At 41.3% G+C, this 24,639-nt stretch overlaps 1 protein-coding gene across 5 annotated transcripts in view; it reads left to right on the top strand.

Moving 5' to 3' along the window:
* The window catches only part of ARB2A (ARB2 cotranscriptional regulator A), a 264,973-nt gene that overhangs the window by 119,312 nt on the left and 121,022 nt on the right, over window positions 1-24,639 (top strand). For all 5 annotated transcript variants that reach the window (XM_065046978.1, XM_065046977.1, XM_065046979.1 and 2 more), the window contains one exon: window positions 8,052-8,270. In XM_065046978.1, coding sequence (XP_064903050.1) covers window positions 8,052-8,270 — 219 coding nt within the window. The remainder of the gene's footprint in view (window positions 1-8,051; window positions 8,271-24,639) is intronic.

The following is a 24,639-nucleotide window of genomic DNA, read 5'->3' as shown; positions in this document are numbered from 1 at the left end:
AAAATGTATTAACGAAAAGATTTTTAAGCTATATTTTATGTATACATAAGGGTCACAGATGGTAAAAAGATTTGTTACCGTGAGGTACTGTAGCATTTTATGATTACAAAATTAATCTATCTCTAATCTATTTAAAGAGTTTTTGCCATATAATGAGCAATATAAATTATTAATATTTTCATGTTCTTAGGGACTTTCACAGCCATAATTTCACCAACACAGCTGTTTGACCCAGTGACATCATGTTTTGCATATTTTTGCATTTTAATGAGTTAGTCATTTAAAAGGTTACAAAGAAACCATAACTCATAAGTAATTAAATTATTTAGCAGAAGAAGTATAAGAAGGTCCTGTGACACAGGTCACTGTGGGAAGGAGGGAGCGTCGACGCGCCGAATTGCACCTGTTTGTTGAAGATAGGTGCAAACCAGAACCTTTACTTTTGGATCACAAGTGGCTGTTTTCTCGGGAAAGTGGGGGAATACTCGCACATACTAAACCCAACCGTGTTTTCTGTCACCGAGACGTGAGGTTTTCAGGCTGCAGTCACACACAATGCTCAACGCTAAATGGGAGTTGTCGTTCAAGACTTGGGTAACTTCAGGGATTTACAGAAAACACTTATGTGCCTGATCCATTTCCCCTCTGCGGTGCTGAAATACAGACCTTCCAAGAGACTGACGTTTAGTCTTTCTCTGTAATGGTTTAATACATATACATTCTTGGAGATGAAAGGTAAAGTAGAAGAACTTGGCAACTTGGGTTGCCTTTCTGCAAGTTAAAGATGTTACAAATCCAGAGAAACCTCTGAGCCCACCAAAATATCTACAGAACAGCTCAGAAAATGTTTACCGAAAGAATTTACACAATTACAAAAGGGAGAGAAATGAGGTGCATTTTAGAATAAACTTGCTTACATTTACATGTTGTGCTATGTAAAGAATACATACTTAAAGCCTTTTTGGGGGTATATTCATTACGAAGTATGAATGAGAATAATTAAGACATACTGCGATGTTCTCGGGGAAGAGGCAAAGTGGATTGTAAAGTGAATTTGCAGTTGAGAACTTGCACTGTCAGCTAATGGGATGCTCAGAAATACCATGGAAACACTAAAACAATTCCGCAGCGCAGCTTCAGCTCCGCACCTTGTTTGAGCATAACTTTGAGAGGGTGACTGCTGCTCTGCTTGGTTTCCCTGCCGGTAAATTAAAACAAATAATTACTTGTGTGGGTTTTATGAAGACCATTTGATTTGATGTTGTTTCTGGTGCACAGCTTTCAAAAAGTTAAGTTCTACGTCAACCCAAGTAACCTTTTAATTAGAATCTCGATGAAGAAGCGGAATGCGCATGAGGTTCTTGTTTGAGGTGGTGCACCCTGCTGAAGCCTCTGAGATTTTTGTCAGAAAATAAAGTAAAGCGGTTTCAGGAGAGAGGGGGGAAAAGCTTTCAGAAGACAGGAGGGGTTCTGTAAGGTGTCACTAAAAGGTGTCAACTGTTGGGTTCGTTCCTTCATGGGTTCATGGACCCCAAAGCTGTGTGCGCTTGGTGAAGAAGAGCAGAACCTGTTATCGCAGCCTGGGCAGTTGTTACAGGTGGATTATTCACCCCGTCTGGGGTGGATTATTCACCCCATGTGGGGTGGATTCGCTTCCATTCAGCCCCCAGTGATTCCTCTGGATTCACATCAGGGAGAGGCGATGGGGCTGAGGTTTATCAAACAACATCTGCAGCGGCGTTTGAACACGAACCCGGTTCTCTTCTGTTTATTGGCAGAATTAAGTTAACGCTATGGTTCGGTTTCTTATATTTCGCTTGCTGCGAGAAATAATGTTCTGCTGAAAATCCTGGTGAAAAATCCCTACCAAGAGCAGAGCACATAACCAAAGGAGTGAAATCGCTGCGATTCACAGACGTGTTTATTCAGTTTTGGCCTTGGGAACAAACATCATAAAACAGGATTGCAGATCTTACACATAGACATATTTGGGTTGCTAATTATAGATAGATGTAAAACATGAATTCCTTTCAAAACTTTTCAGCGGTAAACTCAAAATGTGGTAACAGATTATCTGCTCTGGTTATTTTTTTAGCCTTGAACACTGATTTGTTTAGTATAGCTGCGCTAGCACCAAATTAACAAATAGCAAAGTAAAACATACTAAGGCATATTTTGTACTTTCCAGCACAAAGACGCTGTATGTGGTGAAATAAGACGGATACAGTTGTGCACGCAAATAGATACAGACCAAATGCAGCGAGGAATTAAAAGGCAGTAGCAGAAAGGAAATGAAGAGTTTATTGTTTTTATAGCTCTAATATCCATTAAAAGTTAGTAACACAGCAGGTGACAGTTCGGGTAAGTGTAAAGTGAATGTTTTGAAATAAATAGCAGTTGGATGACCTGGGATGTCAGGGCTCTAGACAAGGGTGTGTGTTTGTCAATATATCCTACATGTTTTACAGACTCCTCAGGGAACGGGGGAAGATACAATTTCACCTTTTCTGTGCCAAAACATTTTAATTATATCTTCTTCCAAGTACAGCGGTTCAGTAACCAAGGAGCTGACATTGATGCATGTGTTGATAAAGCTGCAAACATTCAAAATGAGATTAACAAAGATTTTGAGGAAAGGGTGACAGCTAATTTTGCACAGTATTCTGCATCTAATTCAGGTCAGTGTAATGATAGAATATTTTATAACTGTTGTGTCATCCAGAGGGACTTTTATGATGCTTTGTGTTTTTGAGGATTTGTCTATATGAAAGTATAGTTCTTAATGCATCGCTCAAACAGGTTAAAACTTTTTTTATTGAACGTCTATTGGTTGTAGCCACAAACAGGAATAAAACATAATAAAATATAAACAGCATTTAGAAGCAATTTTATATATCCATCAGCATTCATCACAAGTAATAGGTTCCTTTTGTCTAATTCACCTTGAAAGTATTGACTTCAGATGCGAAATGGAACCAAAACTACCGTACCCGTTGTGCAGCGCCGGTAAATATTTGCAAAAAGATCGGACGGAAAGCTATATTAAGTGTATTTAAATAATCAAACTGTAGTTTCTTTGTACCGTGTGAGACCTTTTGAGAACATCTCAATGTATTTCTGCCCTATTCTCCTCCCCGTTTGAAGGCAACTGACATTCTTCTTTCACTTTTCTTTTTTGTTTGTGAAATTTTCGTCTTCTTTTTTTTTATCCACTCACTTCTCCATCTGCTTTCACTTTTGTTTGCTTGGGCCGTCTCTCATCCCAACTTGATAATGAGGAATGCGGTGTGACCCTGACCTCTATCAGCCCATGCATGACCTTCTGACTCCCCCACATAACCTCTGACCTTCTCTTTGACAGCTTGATTAATTACCCTGTGTTATGATTTATGAGTAAGTGCTATGTAAAAATAATAGACAACAGGTGGTCCTCTAAAAACTTTTTGTGGCATGTTTTCTTTTCCTGCCTAACTTGATGAGCTATTTTAAGTCGGGAACTTGGTGGGACAATGTGTGTTTGGCAGCAACACGGCATTTTTACACACTTGGACACAGCGCTGGAATTCAGGGACCCGAGGTGTAACCGGGATGGAAATATCGCAAAGTATTAGCAGGGGTGCGGTTGCCAAAAAATGTGCACGGGGTGGAAACAGAAAGCGGAGTCAAGTGAGTTTTCAGGCGTTTCAGTCTCAGGTCACGTCTTGAGAAAATTGCTCAAATAATGGAGGGGGCATTTTTCAAGCTGAGCGGCATCTCCAGCAGCTACGTTTACTTTAACGCTTCGCTAGTGACTTCTGATGGGTTGTCATGACCTCATCCCACCGTTGCACCTATGGTGTCGCAACGGTGACACAGACGCGCCCTCCCCGTGGAAAAGATGGGATGTGGACAGAAGATGCGCCTTTCAGAAAGACAAACGGACATCGCTGTGTCCGCTGTCACCACGGGCAGAGCTGAGCACTTTTCAGTCGCTTTTCCCCCCCTACCCGGGAATTAACTCCGGTCTTGTTGCCAACTATCTAAATAGAAGCCTGAACTTGAAAATCCAGGTTGATAAAGCTTAGGAAAATGATCTCTTTCAGACCCTCGCTCGCGGTCCTAAAAGATAGTTACACAGGTCAAAAGATTCCTCTCCAGCCCTGACCTCTCTGGTCACATATGGTGCCCCATCTTGGTGGATTGATATGCAGAGCTGAATGCTTTCAGCTCGTTATTCATGTGGCCAGGAAGAAGAGGTTTCAAAAGATTTGGATTTTACCTCAAATACTTTGGGGTTCCTTTTATTTTTTAGCCTTACTCTTGCTGTCAGAGGCAATAATATTGGTGTTCCTTCCGTTTCGAACATCTCGCTTGAACTTCCAGTAAGAGGCAGAAAGTACCGCTCCATTTCTGGCCGTGGAAAAAAGCCCTTCTGCATTGTTCTGGCTTTGTAGTAAAGGTATTGTAACCAAGATTCGTGATTCTTTCCAACACTTGACTTTGTCAGCCTGCTTTTCCTTTTGCCATCATGTGCTGGCTCAGTCATAAGTGTTAATTCTGTTTGTATTTATGCACCTGAAAGTGGACTTTGCACACAGCCTCCAGTAGTTACCTGGAGGATACTTTCTATAGGTTATGCTTTACTTACCTTGCAGAGTTGAAATTTGGGGAAATAGCCGTTAATTGGGTGTTTTAGTCTGAGAGAGAGACTACAATCGTAACCACTGAACTAGCAGATTAGAGGCTGGAACTCGTATTTATCGGTGTCTGCCCTGATTATTGTGTCTCATCACAGACGCGCTAACGGGGGATGCGGGCAGACCTTGGCTGCTGTGCAACATCTGTATTCTCAGAGCACGGGGATGGGCTTCTTCAGTCAGCTGGAGGCTGGCGGAGGCGGGGTGCACCAAAATTTAGCTTTTTCACGTGAAAAAAACTTCACTGTTACGTGTGTTGGCAACACTCTTAATGTTTTACTGGTGGTGGCTTTGAAAACTCCCATGGACGATACCATTTCCATCACAAATCACTATGTTTTAATAGTGGTATAACCTCATGGTAGCCAATATTGAGATTTTTAATATTGTGAGGCATATACTTCTGAATATGACTTTCATTTTAAAATATAGTTTCTAATGAATGTGATTTTGTCTTCGCTAAGCGGTCATGCCAAAGACTATGAATCTTGCCTGTTACTGAAGTTTGCTAAAAGCCTGTTTTTTAGATATTAGTGGTTTTATGCACTCGGTTTTGCATTGACTCTGCTCGACCCCTCTGTGTCAGTGAGGTGCTCCACCTTTTATTTAATTTTCTGATTGCACTGAAGTTTAATGGTGCAGCTGTGCCCATGTGAAATACAGGTTTTTAAAAACAAATTGAACCTAAAAGTTGCGTATTTTACATAGATGTTATTTAGAGCTGGGTATTAATTTTCATTAGCGAACACTTTTGGGCTGAGGCTAAATGAGAGGAGTTGTAATTGGGTACAATTTTACCAGTCGTTTTAGGTTTTTGAGTTGGTTTATACGTGTTACCATCAAATCTTCTTGCTGGTGCCCTTGTTTACCTCTCGCAGTTCAGGATGCAGAAGTACAAGGGAAGGGGAATACACTACATCATGTAAGCAGAACAATCTGAAAAGTGATTACTTTCCCAAGAGAAAGCTGTATGATTTGTAAGAACTTTCTTTTCTCAATTATGGGAAAACCCGTATCAGTTATTACTTAATTATTTTAATTGTACTGATAGGAACGGCCTGCTATCTGGGAGAAATTTTTTTTGAAGTCTAAAGGGACACATGTTACACTGCCTAAAATATAATTGATAAAAATCCTTTAATTGATTTATGAAATAGTGAATTTAAAAATGGAATCATATTTCATCTGTTGATGTCTATGTGAAAAATTGACATTGTGTCCTCATAAAATTGGACAAATGAGTCATGTAATTTTCAGTTACATAATCAATAACTTAGACAAATTCTGCTTCTTTGATGATTTATGTGTCTGTTTTGTGGTCAGCCTGAAGTGGACACAGAGTTTCAAAATCACTGTAGCACTCGTAGACCTGTAATAAACGCATGAATTTTGCATTTGTATAGAAAGCAAAACGAATCGATGCACAGAACGGCTCTGCTCAGAACGAGAAGAGAAAACAGCACGGGGAGCCCCAAAAAACAACAAAATGCCACAAAAACATAGTCCCAGTGAGCTCAAAAGTCACCCCGAGACATGTAATTTAGTGATGTCCGTGCGTGTTACTCTCCCCAGCGGCGGATTTTGGGCTTTTAATGTTCCAAGTCGCAAGTTTTCACGTGTTAATAGCACACTGCTGCATGTTAACGTGCCCAGCCGTGGCGTGGGTGGATTTTAATACTAATCTTCTGCTTTTAAAAAAAAATTTAAAATATATCTTCCAATTTAAAACTCATCATCCTCTTAATTTTTCATTTTCCTCGGCTCTTTACGCATTTATTTGCCCATTTGTTGGTATTTACCCCATCTCGGCTCGCCGGCCGGCAGGGATGTGACAGGAGGCCGCTCGCTGCCGGCGCCGCGTCGAGCGAGGAGCCAATTTTCTCTTTGGCCTACGGTGACCTTTTTTTTGACTACGTCCCTCACGCCAGAGGCAGCGTCCTGAATGCCTCTGTTTCACCCTGTTTAGCAGAGTGCAACCGTGCCCTTTAACTTGGTTCTTTTTGGTGGGAGGAGAAGCCACGGCAAGCGTTTTCAGAAGGGCACAAGGACGAGGGGTAGGAACTCCCTTCAGATGCGATTTTGATAACTAGTCGAGTGTGTCCAACTGTAGAAAATCACCGAGTGACAATCTGTCTACCTGACAGTGGCCACAATGCGCTACAAGGTTTGTGAATGGCTCTAACAGATTAGAATAAAGCGAGCCCAAATAAAGTATCTTTTGTTGGCCTGGGCTTGGTTTGCTCAGGCCAGCCTAGGTATGGGGACCTCTTTGATCCTCGTGGTAGCCCAAGTGCAAAATGAAGCACCGAGTGAAAAGCTGCAATAAAGCTGTTCAGCTAGATAATTAATATAGACGTTTCCAAAAAGTAAGTCTTTGTTAGAATTTACTTTTAAAGGACAGCTTGGTTTTGACTGGGAACCCACGGTGACTTTAAGGACTCATCTGTGAGGCGCACGTGCTTCTCTTTTCTCCCCGCGATGGCGATTATATCTTCCGCTAATATTACAATCCTTGTGTGATTTGCCATAATTTAAAAAATCATAATAAAATGATTCGGTGATTTATTCAAGATTTGTTTGTCATTCATAAATTAATGTATATTTCAACCAGCACATTTTCCGAGGCGCAAAAATGCAGCTGGTATATTCAAAAGCGTCCCGCGGGTCACGAATTTTCTCCGGGTTTGTTGAAAGCGGGACACGATGCCAGTGAAGTTTTAGGGCAGATTTAAAGATGTGCTTGAAAGTCATCCCCACGGTAAAAGAGTCGACTTGTGAGCAATACCACTGAATCGGTTTGGGTATTGATTCATTGTTACTGCCGCTATTGGCTTTTGCATGGTGTGCTTGTTGTCAGCCAGACAAAAGGTTTTATTGTTTTAAACAGCAGGGAATAATTTTCACATGCTTTCTTTTATATATATATATATATACACATATATGAAATCCCTCCATCCTTTTTATTTTAAAGTTTTTTATTGGCTGGGTATAAAGCATTTTATTCATCATTATGTAGAGTTCTTAAAATAATATTTTGCTTTTAGTTCTCATACTCTTTTCTGAAAAAGTCGTATAAAGTGCTTATGAATAAAACAACATATTAAATTATTTTAAAGGTGAAACAGGCAACTTTTCTGCTGCTGAGGGATGTGTGTGAGCATAAGTGCACACACAGACACATACTCGCACATCAATATCCCTTTAATGACAGAAGTGAAACAAACAGAATATTCTTAAAAATACCCTTCTATAAATTACGTTGGGCGAAGTTACTGAAATAAATATAAAAGTTTTTAAGAGCATTAAAGCAAATGCGAAGCATTTTCAGGCGTTGAATCTCCTTTTTCATATTTTTGTCTGTCTCTTCTAAAACAGGAAGGCTATGGAGTAATAGTACTGAATCCCAATGAGAACTATATTGAAGTGGAGAAGACAAAAGCCCAAGTACAGCCGTCTTCTGATAGCTCAGATGAACCTGCGGAAAAGAGGGAAAGAAAAGATAAAATCCAGAAGGAACCAAAGAAACGACGTGACTTCTACGAAAAGTACCGAAATCCACAAAAAGAAAAAGAAACTACGCAGATGTATATTAGAGTAAGTTTCTTTTTGTGTTTTTTTTTCCTCCCTTCTTTAATGATTTATAGACGAGTTTACTGCCCCTATTATTTAATAAACAGTGCACTTTTTAAAAGAGAAACATATTACCAAGATGGCATTCAAGAGTTCATATGGAGTTCCTGGCTCTTTATTGATATTTTTGTCACTTATTGAATGTGAAGTTTTGGTAGAGTTACAAAACATTCCTTTCTAATTTCAAAGGGGGACATCAAATAAACCCCAGAGGAACTCACCGGTGCTATCAAGAAAGAGAATGATTTAAGAAGACTTTGTAAATATAATTCTATAAACAGAGGCGTACATAAGAAACACTTTCTAGAGCAGCTTAAGCGACGTATTGGCTTCACAGGTCATGCGTGCATTGTGTTGTATTGTCTTATACTGGGGAGACAGTAGTTGCAGGCTGATATTTTTTAATATATTACCTGCTGAATTAATAATGTATTGCGGAAAATACCTGTGTTCATCTCGTGCGGTAGCAGATTTACCTTATAATGCGTTGTTTTCATGTGAGCAGCCATCCATTGTGTTTCAGCTGAACTTCTGAAGGCAGATAAAGGAGGAGAGTTATTAATATCTTAATAAATATTTAAGGTAGAATAGTTCGAGAATGGGGTAATAAGGAAACTCCGTCCCTTGCTCTTTTCTTACTCAGTGAACCTTTGCACTTTGTAATGCTACCAGCATGGGATCGTTACAACAACGCTACCCGAGGATTTCAAATCCTGCAGGGGGCACAAACAATACTATTTGCACTTTGACACGTTCTGCTTCATATACATACTATGCATTATACATTCGAGACTGAGTCACGCGATTTTCAAAACCTTTATTACGAAAGTTAGCGTTTCCATTCGACGGTAAAACATGTCAGAAGCACCGCGGTGTAGTTAAAACAGTAAAAATATATATGCCTTTCTGGTGAAAACAGGAAAACCCAGCAAAAGATAGGTTGAAATGATCTTACATTTTAATATCTTCCTGTTAATTGTGGTTTAGAGTAGCAGCGCTTGTAGGAGAAATAACAGCTGTGCTGGCTGGTTTAAAAGGTTTGTAACCTGGACACAAGACTATAACTAATATTACTGTGTCTCTTGAGAAACATCTCACTACTGATGACGGGAAACAAAAGGACATTTACACATATTCAGATAGTCACCACAGGCCACTGTTTTTTCTATCTGCTGCTTTTTATGGAAGATTCCACCACTCAAATCCTGCTTCTTAAGAGGAGCAGCCAGTTTTGTCTTGAGGTCCATCAGAAACCGGTGGACAATGTCACTGTATATTTAGTCAGCACGCTGGTCCAGTGTCACCTTGGTGGAAATGAACCTATTTTTTGGTACCTTTTTAGCAGTTCCACCTTCTCATGGCTCTTTTGCTTGATGAGGCGTGAAATTTGGCTTCAGGGGGTTTGACCCCCGAAATACAAAATGCGTGACTCCGTCTCCATGCCTCAACGTGACTGCCGACATTTGCTTCATTTCAGTCTCTTCAGACCAAGGAATGAAGTAGCATAAGTTTTAGTGAAAGTGTGGGTGCTGGTGAGTTAACTAAAATCATGTTTTCTGTTGGGGTTTTATTCTGAAAGAATCCTCTGGAGCTTTTCCTTTAGTAGGCTCTAGTACGGAGAATTTTGTGAAAAACCTCCCTTTTTCAGTGTGTAGCGGGACAAATGGCCACAATGCCCTATTTGCGATGTATTTCTCGCCTCTTGGATCCATAGGTTTACATGTGTTATAGGAATCGCCCTTCGTTTCTGGGCTCTTGAAATAAAACATGTGTTCGCTCCACAGAAATATTTAAGGGTGGTCTGTGCTTCGTAATTATCTCATCAAAGGGTTTTGAAAAACCTGAGCAAACCTCACATCATCTTTGCCAAGCGGGGGAAATGAAAGACTAAAGTCAGAAAGACTAAATGAAATATGTCCTCACAACAAGGCATTGACTTCTTCTCTTAGGGTCAATGAGATCTGTGGCAATCTGATAAAAAAAATGCCATTTAAATGAATTAAAGCTTTCCGGGTGATGCTTCCACTTGTGCAGTTAGATTTTCCAAGAACTGGAAAAATGGAATTCGTCCATGGTAAATTTATTTAAATATTTTCTGTATTTTCATAAGGGGAAAAAAAAAAAAAAAGGAAATATCTGGGATATGCAAAAATATATAAAAGCAGAGTCTTAAAACACAAAATCTCAAATTGCACTGTAGTTTTATACCAAATGAGCACAAATAAAAACGACTATGGGAGCATGTAGTGCAGTAAGCGTAGTGCTTGAAAGATCAAAGTAGTTATTGTTTCATGCTGGAAGTTTCCTTAACTATGAAATAATGTACTTTCTGTCATACATTATAGCTTGTTAGAGATACCGATTTGGTCTGGGCAATAAACATCATGTCAAACATTATGGCAGAAAAACCTGGTTAATATGTTTTGTAATAAGACAGAATTTTTTGTTCTTGAAAACATCTGCCAACTGAATTCATGAGTGAAGACAGAAAATGTCATCAATTCAGTAACAATCTTATAAATTTGGTTTCTTTTTTGGCGATGCGAACCAAGGAAAAAACTTCTTGATAATCAGCATTGACTATAATACTTTAAGGAATGATTAGACAAAAGCATTTTACTTTTATATAACATGCTAATGAATGCATATGAATTTTAATACTCTTACTGTTCAGATTTTAACAAGCATATTGCCAGCAGATCATTTTAAAAGCATCTGTTTTTTAATGTGTTGAATGGAAGATTGAGTCAAATAGCTAAATATGTACATACATCCTTTTAAAAAACATATTTCTATCGTTACTTACAGATACTACCATTTTTTCTTAGACCACCAGAGGCTGCTGCTGTACATACTGGCTAATGCTTCCCCCCAGAAACTTAATACCCAGCCAAACTTCATTTATTACAGAACTAAACCAAGAATTTGTTCATCGCTAACCTTTTTCTATGGAAACAGATCATACAGGCTTAAATGTGGCGTGATTATTCCCTATGTCCTCCAGGCTATCATCTCCCGCTCCCTACAGATTTTCACATGCATCTTCTCTGTGTTAAAAACACTTAGAAATGTACATCAGTATTTTGTAAATCAGCATTCGCCACTTAAGGATACTGAATGGGTTCTGAAATGTTATTAAAGAAAAGATTATGAGCCACTTAATTTTATAACAGTAGTAAATTGCAATAATGTTGTTGGCGCAAGAGTCAAAGGATGGCAAAGAAGCAATGGAGGAAAAGGTAGGAAGAAGTAGTACCTTTTATCAGGCCAAGTGATGGGGTTACTCTTTCTGAGAAGAAGGGATAATCTTTTCCTAGGCCTGTTTGTGAGGAATTTTTTTGCTTCCTTTTCCAGTGAGTTTAGTTTCTTTGATAATTTTTACCGCAAATATTATTTTTACTATAGCACAGTCTGTAGCAGCGCTATTTGCACTAGCAGCCTGTCAATGAAATTAATTTTGGATGCAACGAACTTCTCATAAATTATTTCTCCCGGAGATTAAATAATAGGGAAAAGATCATATGCAACTAATTAATTTCGCAGAATCCCAGAATGTCAGGGATTGGAAGGGCCCTGGCAAGCTCATCCAGTGCAATCCCCCCGTGGAGCAGGAACACCCAGATGAGGTTACACAGGAAGGTGTCCAGGCGGGTTGGAATGTCTGCACAGAAGGAGACTCCACAACCATGTGAGGAGCATCTGAAGTCCCTGGGTTTGTTCAGCTGGAGCAGAGCAGCCTGAGGGCAGAGCTCATGGGCTGCAGGTTCAGCAGGAGCAGGAGGGGCAGGGTGAGCTCTGCTCTGTGACAGTGACAGAGCCCAGGGAACGGCAGGAGATGTGCCAGGAGGGTCAGTGGGACATGAGGAAAAGGTTCTTCACCCAGAGGTGCTGGACACTGAACAGGCTCCCCAGGGAGGTGTCACGGCCCCAACCTGACAGTGCTCAAGAAGAGACTGGACAACGTCCTCAGACACACGGGGTGACCTCAGGGGCAAACGGAGGTGAGGGATGCAGAGAACGTCCTGACAGACCTGGGCGTCAGGACCCAAATCTCCACAGTTTCAGCCAAACATTTATATCGCGATAGCTTTTTTTTGACGTTTTTTTTTACCCTCTTACAACTTCCACAGTTACTTTACCTATGCATCTGAAATAACACACAGCTTCATCGTGTCTGTGTTTACCTCTCAAAGCCCACTACTTCCTTCTGTTCCTGCAAAAGCTCTTGAAATTTTAAGCAACAGCAAAATCGTGCAGGCAATGGAAAATGCGACGTGATTAGAAGCTACCGTGGCTTTGTTCTCGCCCCTCGATAGGTCGTTCAGAGCTAAACAGGACATGTTAGGTAAAGCCTAAAAGTCTATTTCCTAACAGTCATGGATGTGTAATGACATTTGGGGTGTTGTGGAGAGACCTGGGTGATGTCCTGTAGTATCCTGGCCTAGCAACTAGAAGCCAAGCTGAGGACTTTAAAGCATCTAAAAGGGGACAGAGCTCCTAAAGTTAGGTCTTTGAATCACTGTGACAAGGGTCAGATAAGTTTTACGTTCCTATATATGCACAAAAGCAAAATATGTATATGTCATATTTTGTTCTATAGATACCACAATGAACAAACATCTTATATGAAATAGCTGAAATATGTAGAGTTTAAACTATAGTAGTATTTGATTTATGCATAGGCTGCTTAGCTTGTGCGGTTAAATTGGGTATTTTTTAAGATCCTGAGATTGTGAAACAACTTCTGGTATGTTTTGTGTCTGCTAGTCCAGGAAAGTTATATTTGTCTTCTTTTCCTTGAGCAAGTGACAAATGAGAGATGCAACCACCGAGGGAAGATTATGCATCTCTTCAAGAGCGCCACCAGCTCTTGGTTCTGCCATACCCTCTCCTTGTTCTGCCTTTCACAAGCATGGTTTAATCAAAGAAAAAGACTAAATTGGGGCCATCTAGCTTTGGCGTCTTTCAGACAGGTCATCTGGTCCATCCTCGGGCCAACACAGATTGCTCTCTGCAAGTATCCTTTACCATTTATCTTACAGAAACATGGGATAACATCCTTTTAGCTGATATCTAAAACAGGGATAATATCTTCTAACCTACCGCACGCAGTTGCACGTTTTGGTGTGAGATTTCAGTGTGTTTGGGAAAAAATTTGGCAGGGCTCAAGTGGCAATGTGCACCTTTTTACAAAACTTGAAGGTTCTTTATGTGATTTTCACTTGGGGACCAATGGGCCATAAGAGTCTTGGTATAGAGTCATAGAATCATTGCGGTTGGAATAGACCCTCAGGGTCACCAAGTCCAACCATTAAGAAAAACCCATAAAACATACAGTGAGATATGGGGAAAACTGAGATACGATGAAAATTGAGAGATTACGAAAATTGAGAGATAATGAAAGTTCATTTCTGAGATAAATACATATAGTCATCTTAAGATGAATGGTGCTGTTTCAAAATAAACCTTTTCTATGTGGACCCAATTCCCCACCCCACTCCTAGAAATATTTGTGGGGTTTGGTTAGGGGATATGATCACTGTACCACGCTGCACGGAGGTCAGTAAAACAGCATTTGTGGAGTCCTAGGAGATTAATGTCAGCAGATGGGGAACCAGGGCGCAGGATGCACATTCAAGGATGTTGTTTTCACTTCATCTGGTACAGAAAACAAAGTGAAAATTCAGGAAAAAATACAAAAAAAAAAAAAAAAAAAAAAAAAAACAAAAAAACAAAAAGCCGAAAAATCTAGCTTTTAGGGTGAAGATAAATCTGGTAGTTCCTCTGTGGTCTGCGTGGCCACCAGCAGCAGTGACAGCTGCCAAGGGGGCTTAGAAGTAGTGAAGGGAACAGTGACATGGAGGAATGTGGAATAAGCTGCCCAGAAAAAAAGATCCATTCCTACCCTGCCATTCATAGGTGCCCCACACTCTGAAAAATTACTTATTATAGCCCTTTCATTTGTTACATTTTAAAATCCTTACAAATGAATGATTTTACTATCTGAAAAAAACCGTACTTTTTGTGAATTTGTTTTCTGTGTGACGCTGTTTTGAATTATTTGCCTCTTGAGAACAAGGTTTATCTTTTTCATCAGCTTGTTCTCATCCCCACACAGGCAAAGAAATTATTGCAAGCTCTGAGGGGAATGGAGTCAGGATCTCCATTCTTGCTGTACCTGAATTCTGCAGAATTACCAATGTCAGAGCTCTTAGCTTTATTTTCACAGTCTGTTATACAGTATCTCCAGCCATGAACTCATCCAGACTTTGAGAAATCTTCCCATTCCTCTCTTGGCTGAATCCTTGTTTTATCCTTCTCTCCCTGGCTAAAAGGGGACGATAAAGTGATCGAAAATGCTTCTTGTCTTTTGTGGTTGGTGGTGTCAGTCGCAGGTTTTCTCCCCTGAATGGGCCGCATGCTGTTCTGCCGCAATGTTCTACATTTTGTTATTTAACAGTTGATTCTCATTCTCTTTCTCTGTATTTTTTGATCAGTACTTGGCAAGAGTCAACACGCAATGAGATGTATTTTCTTTATCATCAAGCAACACTCGAATTTTAGTTTTCCCAATAGATGGCACTGCTTGGAGAGAAACTACTGAATAAAGTAAGACCAGCTTTCACACAAGAGCTGTATTTGTTGAGGAGCCTTTTTCTGGGCTCTGAAGCAACGTTTTGGGAGCTTCAGGTTTGGTATTATTAGCGAAAGTGTAGAGTGAGAAAAATACCACAGCTATATGGAATAGGTTGTTCAGGAGGGAGTGGAGATGTCCTGGGTTAGTAGCGTTTGACAAACTTAATCACAGCGCTTCTATTGCTGATGAGCTGAGTGAGTAATTACGGGGATTGCACATCAGGGTCAGTTGCTGTTCTGCTGGTAGATCGTGTAGCAGCAGCAATCCTTAGTTCACCATCAGAAAGTGCCGAAATTATTTGCTGTGCCTCCAGCCTTGTGAGTTTTTTAGCACTTTAATAAAATACTGCTCCTGGTTGTTAAGCCTCTGAAAACAAAAAACAGCAAAAATATGGTTTTGTCGTGTACTTATTGAATTAGGGAGTAAGTGGAAGAGTTGCTCTGTCACAAAATTCAATTTGCACGTTACGTGGTATAACTTTCTGTTGGTTATGATGCCTAAATATAGTGTGAATTACACAGGTTTGTGCACATAGGCACGACTTGCAGTAAATCACACCAAAACCATGCATTTTCTTGCACGCAAGCTGCAGACTCTGCAGGAGGTGGGCTCGGAGATAATGTGTACAGACATAAAATACCTAAAACTGGAAAGTTTCCTTTTTGTCAAAAGCAGAGATTTAATCAGTGCATCCAGTCAAACAGTACAGCAAAACATTTAAGGTGTAGCTACTTCAGACAACGCGCCTGGTACCTCACAAGCATCTGCAACGCGTTTGTTCTTTGGGACTGGTGTTCCCTTCCAGGATGGTGTTTCATTCCTATCTCCTGTCTTTTCCACCTGCTGTGTAGCTGGATAATCTGATTTCATGGATCTTGCAAGTTCAGACCATACCCTAGAAAAGTGGGCAATTGACATTATCACTTAATTGTGTCACAGCCACTCTGTTCTTAACCTGGTAAAACAGAAGCCTTAATTGCATGTAGGTGTTAAGAAGACAGATATTTATTTCTTTTAGGGATCTGGTTTGCTGAGGAATTCTTTTGAAGTTAGTGAATTAAGTAATGAAGAATTTTAGCAAAGCTTAGGCTGCGTAAGTAGTTTTGAAGGATTTCTAGGTTCTGCAATTAACTTTGTGGTCTTATCCTTTGATAAGTCAGTCCCCTCGCACATTCCACCTCGCCGTACACGTCTCTGAGCCTCTGGCTACACCGCTTCGCCTGTTGTTTGAAAAATGAACAAACACGTTTGATGACAGGATCATGTTATTCATCATGTGTCCTTTGCACTGGCTGCCAAAAAAGGGGTAGGCTTATGTTTAATGGCTGTTGCTTGTTTTTAAATCCCTTGCCGGTGAAGACCTTGGCCGTGTGTGAAATCCTCCTCGTTGAGATGTGTCAAGCTTTCAGAGGCTGCGTGCTGTTTGAGGCTCTGACGGCTTTGCCTTAAGTGGGCAAATGAGTTATTGCTGTGATAGATATTAAAATAACAGTATCTGATTTGATCATGGAGTCCACTTGTCTTAAATACCTTTCTGCTGCTGTTGGCTGTTTGTTCATTATGTTGTTTTACCAATTCCATCCCCTTTCTGTTTGAACTACCCCGGCGGACTGGTAAAGTTTGGCTGTTACTTAAATGGATTTTTATCCTGATGGGCACCAGATAGTTTCACCACTGGAGTGGAATACTGTTGTTATTCTTTTACAGCTGTGGTAAACAACCATAACATTATTTGCTGATGCTCTGAAATACTGCCTATTTCTACCCAAAAATAAAGTGACCAAGCAAAATTCAGGTCTGCCAGACTCAGCAAAGGCAAACAGCAGCTGCAGGAGGTGACCACAGCCTCAGGTGCGCTGGGGGTCCACAGAGCATCCAAAAGTTGGAAAGAAAGTATGGAAATAGCCCAAACAACTTAGTGTCTGCGGTGGTGGTCATCTGCAAGACTTCAGTGGAGCGTGTTCAGAGTCGCTCTGTCTCGAATGCACATGGTTCAAGCCTTAGGGAACTTCCACAACATAGGTTTTCACGCCTCTGCAGCACCGGAACAACAGAGCTCTCTCTTTTTGCTTTTGGTTGAAAGCGTCATGCGCGGCATTGTGGCCAGTCCTGGCAGATGCGGCTTTGAGCGCGGTGTTGGACCAGATGACCTTCTCCAGCTGACGAGGTTCAATGATTTGACGTTACTAAGTTCCACTCAGCCCTCAAAGCGGTAGTCAAGATTTGCGTGGGCTTTGTGGACATTTTGAGGAGAGTTGAATTTCTGTCTCTCAGAATATTGGGCACTACTGAGGTGGTGGTTGGTCATCCACTTGGCACAGAGCGGGCTCAGGTGGTCAGGACGAGCAAGCCCACCTATCTGTTGGCGTGGTTAATACCATGTGGTCTTGCACAAGCACTGCTACAGAAATGCACCTACAAAGATATAAGCCCCTCCAGACAGGCAGTGGTGTTCCTTGGCATTTTTAACATGGGTGTGTTGAGCAGAACATTCATTATTTCTTCAGAGACCAAGAAATTCCCCAAGCCAGATTGTCTGCTTGAATTTCCTGAAGGACCTTAAAGCAGTACAGTGGTAGGAGTTTTTCCACAGATGTTTCCCAGATGTTACTGGCATGCCCATTATTCAATAGTGGGAAGGATACAAGTACTGTCCGTGTCCTCCCTCCTCTCTCTCCTTCGTTATTTCTTCAGCAAAAAAAAAAACAGTTTTGTCTACGTAGTTAATTTGAGTCTGCAAACTTTCACTTTAATCTACAAAGCAGTTCTTGAGTTTCGGGGAGAGAAAAAATACCCTGTGACATTCAAATTGATTATTTGCCAAGTGTGTACAAGACGATAGATGTGGCGGAATTAAAAAGTCTGTAACTTTATTAAAGCTTTCGTGAACAGCGGTTTAATTAAGCCTGCGCACAACCACTTCTTAGAAGATTTTGTCTACACTGTTCATTTCAAAGTGAGACCTGAATCTCCATCTCGGTGGCCAGCCAGTGCATTAAATACATGTTTCCTTGAAGCCCTTGGACACGCCCCTGGTTTCTTTTTATCTCCTAAACCTCTGCCCATGTTCATAAAGGGTTAACGATTATTTAAGACACTCCTGTCTAGTTTTCTGTGAATGCTCTTCATTGGAAGACACCTGCATTTCCACCTCCAAAACTAATCCGCGCTGCTTGGTGGAGAGGCAGTTTGGGGTTTTCTGGTGTTTTACTGGGATATTGGGCGCAGTGAATGTAACCGCAGTTTGGGAGATTTCCAGGACATCTGGTACCTGGCAACTATCAGTTCTTACTGCTCATTGTCAGCTTTATTACTAAACAAGATTCAAGATTTAAAACATGTTAGTATAGAAACATTTGCACTAACAGAGGTAAACTACAAAAAACAGCAAAATACATTAAATGTGGATTTTTAGACATTGTTCAACTGTTGTTAACCATAAGAGCTATCAGAGTTCCTCTGAAGTCTCAGTAAGCCTGAAGATCTGGTTAATCAGTTCCTATGGGACATCCAGGACCAGAGACCACTTACCCAGACTGTTCTTGGGGTTACAGCTTCACTGCTGCCACCATTAAGGACAAACCCTGCAATTGCCCAGGTCTGCTCTTTCTTCTCCTCTTTCTTCTCCAGTGCAGGACGGATTCAGTCTCGCTTCGTCTTCCCACATCATTCCCTGTCACCGAACACTGGGACATCTCGTGGCAATATGGGGATGTGGTGGGTGGCTCTTGGGTGCCCACGCAGCCGCTCAGTTACTCCCCTCAACAGCTGGACAGGGGAGCGAAAATACAACAAAAGACTCATGGCTGGAGATAAGGACGGGGAGATCACCCAGCAATTACTGTCATGGGCAAAACACACTTGACGTGGGGAAATTAATCTATTGCCAATTGACAACAGAGCAGAATGATGGAATTTCATAGAATGTCCTGAGTTGGAAGGGACCCACCAGGGTCATGGAGTCCAACTCGTGTCACTGCACAGGACACCCCACAATTCACACCGTGTGTCTGAGGATATTGTCCAGGCTCTTCTTGAACACTGTCACTGGTGAGGAATAAGGACCATCTTATAACACTTTCCCCCACCCCTCCTTCTTCCCAGACTCTTCGTGGTTGGCTTCTCCATCTCCTGCAAGTGGGATGGGGAATGGGGGTTGTGGTCAGCCCGTCAAACGTTGTCTCTGCTGCTCCTTCCTCCGCATGCTCTTCCCCTGCTCCATCGTGGGATGCCTGATCCAGGTGTAAATTTGCTCTGCCATGGACCTCCGTGGGCTGCAGGGGGACAGCCGACATCACCGTGGTCTTCACCATGGGCTGCTGAGGAACCTCTGCTCCGACACCTGGAGCACCTTCTTCATCCTTCTTAACTGGCCTTGGTGCCTGCTGAGTTGTTCCTTTCACATATTCTCCCTCCTCTGCGCAGCTCGTTTACCATTTGTTAACTACGTTATCCCAGAGATGCCACCACCGTCACTGATGGGCTCAGCCTTGGCCAGCGGTGCTGGGTCTGGCTTGGAGATGGCTGGAGCTGGCTCCATCTGACATGGTGGAAGCTTCTGACATCTTCTCTCAAAGCCACCCCTGCTACCAAAACCTTGCCACGCAAACCCAACAGAGGGGGTCGTGTTACTTCCTCACTCTCTTTTCCTTGAGGTCTTGATTATCATTTCTATTATTATATGTACCTTAATGAGCACACTGCTGGCTTCCCCCCTTTCACATCTTGCTTTGGCCACACACTCAAAGTTATTTCTTCCCTCCCGAATGGCAAGAGGTAACAAACCTCACAGAAGAAAGACCTGAGATACTAAGCAGGGGGAGGTGCTCAATCAATAACACTTTTATCTTTTCTGATAAACTTTACTGCCTTTGCACCGTCATTGATGGGCACACTGGATGTTTTTTTTTCCCAGAGAGGCTCTGGTAATGGGTTGGCATGGCAAACCTCAGCAAACGGCTGAAATGGAATTTAGCATTTTTCAAGTAAATACGGGGGGCTTTTGTTAGGGTTGTTATCTCTTTTCATCCTGATGTAATGTTTTATAGCAAACTCATACAAACTTTGATGAGAATTGTTGGAGGAGCAATCTACAAGACATGCAATATGTGTGTGTCATGGTGCAGAGGAGTTTAACAAAAGACACTTGAAGAGTGGAATTATTTTTCATTAAAGCACAATAAGGTCCAAGCCTCCAAAATAAGTCATGGTTCAAATGGGTGCAGGTTGCAGATGTTGAATCCAATTAATCCTTGTTTTAAAACACGTCAGACAAATGTTGTTGGCTAAAAAAGGATTAAAATGGCATCAAGGACCATGTATGACTAACAAAAGCTACATCCATATTTTTTTTGAAGGTTTATTTTTCTTATCCCACCCACCAGCATGGACATCATCAGTTACATAGCCTGCAGAAGATATATATTATTCTCAGGATCTCCAGTTATCTCTGGAGTTTGTGTTCCGTTATTGTTTGGTCTATGATCTCAATAAGACCCCCAATGTTCGGCCTGTGCCGCCTGAGTTAGAAGATTGCTCCCAATTTTCCAGTTAGGTCAACCAAAAAAATTAAGATATGATAGAAGGTCAGTGGAAGAAATTCATATCAAAACAACTGCTCACCATGTCATTATGACAACCTGCTGTAACAAATGTGCTTCTGTTTTAACTTATGACAATTAATTGCTAAAAGTAATTTAATCTGACAGTGGCAAGATGTTCAAAGACTCATGAAGATGTCATAAAAGCGACCTTTCTGCCCATGTGCAACCAAAAGCCATTTTTAACAAGGAGCCTCAAAAACAGTACAACTTCTTTTGTACTTTGTTAATTAGTTATTGATTTGAAACAATGCTCTGCCAAATATTGTCAGATTAGCTAGACGCCAGCAAGGTCACGGTGTGACAGTCTAGTCCTGATAATCTTATGGTATATAAGAATTCTTTTTTTCTCTGAACCTTTTGTTCCGATATCCTGAGAATTACATTTCCTGGCTTTAGCATTTGTGCTAATTTAAAATACAGCCAAGCTGTCTGTTATGTTGTTGGATGTTTTGAGTTGTTAAAAAATGACACTGCGTTAGAAGAAAATCTCTAGCAGTCTAATGTCTAATGGTCTTCGGCAGCGGCACCAACACCCCCACCAATCTGGGTGGAAAAGAGCCTGCTTTGGTAAAATGGTCAGCGCGAGGGAGTCGCGGTCCTGAGGTTGTTTGGCGTCTCATCAGGATTAAACATCATTTCCTAGCCTACGTTATTGTGAAACAAAAATAACAGAGGTGGGTCTGGACAGGAAAGACCGAGAAGCAGAATTAAGGCTTGAATAGTTTGACGTTCAACTTCAGACTATTAAAGCAAGAACTCACAAAAAAACCCCATAAATCTGAATTTCGGATTGTGTTTGTCATCTGTTTGGGTATTTATTTTGTAAGTGAAGGGCAGTTACTTCAAATGCAATTAATTAGGGCGTACTGCATATTAAGGCACTTCAGCAAATCTTTATAACTGTACATTAAATAAAGAGTTTATCAGTTTACTTAAAGCACTGACCACTTTGCTGTCTTTATTAGGAGAAATCAAATAGCTTTGAGCCTGTTAAATCTTTCTTCCACTTAAATAACTGCTCTTGAGTGTATCTAGTAAGTAGAGACAAAGACGTCAAGAAGAAAAATACAGGGTGAAGCTGTTCTATTTAGTTTAACCCGTGTAAGAGATATAAACTCTGTACCAGAGGCTTTACAGCCTAGCTTTGTTCTGAAACCATAGCTGTTAATGAAAATACTAAGTTGTTGTTTCACTTAAATGTGTTGAAGTTCGTTAGATTCATTGTTTCCTGTGGTGGGGAAATCTGCATTTTTCTTGGCCTAAATGCTATTTTTCTTGCAATACATGGTTTAAAAAAAAAAAGAAGTCTGTTTCTCATTACAACATATAAACAGATTGAAAGAACTGGAAGGTAAAATAGTCCTTAAGTACTTTAGGAAATAGAAAAATAACACTTCTGCATGACTTCCATTAGGAGTTTTTGAATGTTTAGGTCGCATTCATTTTGAAATAAGTTGGTTCTAGTGTTCAGAAAAAGGCGTATAATCATTTAACCAACCGCATGATCTCTGTTTGTGTCTTTTGAAGATAATTCTTTTTGCAGAAGTGTTGTATTCATTTTTATTTACATGCCCCCACAATTAATCTATTAATTGCCAGAAACGTGGCTGGTGCGGAAGACAGCTGCAAAAATACAACCTGATGGTCTGGTTTGGAAATGCTCTTTTATTCCCACAATTCGATCGGACCAAAGGCCGTCTTTGGTGGTGTTTGTCAAGTTAGGCAGAACCGAGGTTTAGTTTGGAACAGAAAAAAGTGTGAGGAAACACACCCACACACACAAAGACACATCTAAAGTTTAGGGATCGCACCAGTATTGTTGTACTGAAAAGTAAGTGCCCCAGTTTGTGGGGTTTCTTACCAGTTGGGGTCTCTTTGGCCAAACCGCTGCAGTTCTTTAACTCTGCAAGAATATGCAAAATACTGTGCTGGGAGCATCACGGCGCATGCATTTTCATGTGAATTTAACAGGTATTTGTCAATAGCCATGACTGTGCAGACGGCTCCGGTCTGATGAGTTTCCCCATGCAGGATTTACAAGACAATTTTCCAAAAGATGCTGCTTTAAATCCAATCCTCCTTCACCTGGAACCCTGCGAGTTGTATGGAAATGGGAAAAAAAAAAAAAAAAAAAAAAGGCAAAAAACCAAAAACCGAAAAGTCTGTTAGAGAGCTCAAAGGGAAATTAGTTATTTTTTTTTCCAAAGGAAAACTTCCTTTGATTAATTTCCCGCCTTCCTCCTATTCTCTTCTCCTGCGCCTCTTTCCTCTCCGTGAGTCAGCAATGTTCTTGTCTTGTCCCCAGACTGAAAAAAGGCAAATGTCATGTTTGTGTTTATTTACATTCTTGTCTTAGTGATAAAACAGTTAGCTCAGGTGGCTTGAACACATCTGCCTATTTGGAAACAATATAAACAGAAAGGATACTGCAGATATTCAGGGGAAAGATGCATTTTGAAGGAAGGATTTTAACTATTTACTCTCCAGGTCAATATGGGACAACTGGCCACTAAAAAAGAAGAGAAAGACAAAAAACACACCACCAGTCGTTTAAAATACCAACCTTCAAGCTTTTGCTGGAGATGATAATTAAGAGCCACTGAGAAACTGGTTTTGTGTGAATTTTTGTTCTTTTCGGTCTCCTTTCCTGCGCTTTACCAGCAGACGTTGGGTGGTGATGACAGGACATGCCAGTCTGCGGCAGAAGTAATAACGGGAAGATCCAGACTGGAACAAAACCTGACAGAGTTGTCTCACCCCGGCTGACAAGCAGATACTTTAACCAGGGAGATGATGCTATAATAACTTTTGAGACTTAATTAATTTAATCCTGAGATCTGGGGTTTGCTTTATAAACAGCAAAACCCTTCAAGTTACGAAGCGCCTTGAGTTTCCTCATTAAAAGCTGAAGAAATAGGGAGGGTGTTTGAACACAGCAGCATTGCAGCAGAAAATATTCACCGTGCAAGGCGGACGAGTCTTTGCTGCATTGAAGACTGGTCAAGGCAGGTAACATTTGCTGCTTGCTTTTGTTTGATTTTGCACAAATTTGCCACCAAACTCACCCCGCTCGGCTTTTGGTTCAGATGCAAATGAGACCACACCTGGAATCTTGTGTCCAGCTGTGGCCCCTCAGTTCCAGCAGGACAGGGAACTGCTGGAGAGAGTCCAGCGCAGCCACCAAGATGCTGAAGGTAGTGGAGCATCTCCCGTGTGAGGAAAGGCTGAGGGAGCTGGGGCTCTGGAGCTGGACAAGAGGAGACTGAGGGGGGACTCATTCATGGGGATCAATATGGAAAGGGGGAGTGTCAGGAGGATGGAGCCAGGCTCTTCTGGGCGACACCAGTGACAGGACAAGGGGCAATGGGCGCAAACTGGAACACAGGAGGTTCCGCTTAAATTTGAGAAGAAACTTGTTCCCGATGAGGGTGGGAGAGCCTGGCCCAGGCTGCCCAGGGGGGTTGTGGAGTCTCCTTCTGTGCAGACATTCCAACCCGCCTGGACACCTTCCTGTGTAACCTCATCTGGGTGTTCCTGCTCCATGGGGGGATTGCACTGGATGAGCTTTCCAGGGCCCTTCAACCCCTGACATCCTGGGATTCTGTGAAAACTGAGAAATTCCACCTGCAACACGAACCTTTTAAAAGACACTCCTATATTCTTGCAACATCTGTGCTGTGGGCACCGGCGACTTCAGTCCATCGTTTCAGGCCATTGTTCGCATGTTGAAATATTATAAAAGGTGTCTTGGAAACAGGTGCCACGGCCAGGAAGGTGGAAAGAGAGTTTTGATTTCCAAGTTCAACTTGTTATTCACTAAGCAGAGGTGGTTGGAGCACTTTGGAGGAGAAAGTACTTTTTGGGGTTTTTTAATCCAGAAGTAGCTGTAGGTTATTGGTCAAGAAATGTATTAGTTGAGGGGTTAGGTGGGAAAACTTTTCTGGCTTGGGGTTGCTTCATTTTTCTCGTGTGCGATAACACTGAGAATAAAGGGGAAAACGACTCCTTCTTGCGGGAGGTTGGGATCCCAGCTCCCCAGTTCCCACATAGATCTGGATTTTAGCTCCTGACCATCACCAGGGACAGCACAGCT

Source organism: Columba livia, chromosome Z, assembly GCF_036013475.1.
Source record: "Columba livia isolate bColLiv1 breed racing homer chromosome Z, bColLiv1.pat.W.v2, whole genome shotgun sequence".
NCBI classification, from domain to species: domain Eukaryota; kingdom Metazoa; phylum Chordata; class Aves; order Columbiformes; family Columbidae; genus Columba; species Columba livia.
Note: the sequence above shows the minus strand (reverse complement) of the source record. Positions and strands in the feature narration are given on the sequence as shown.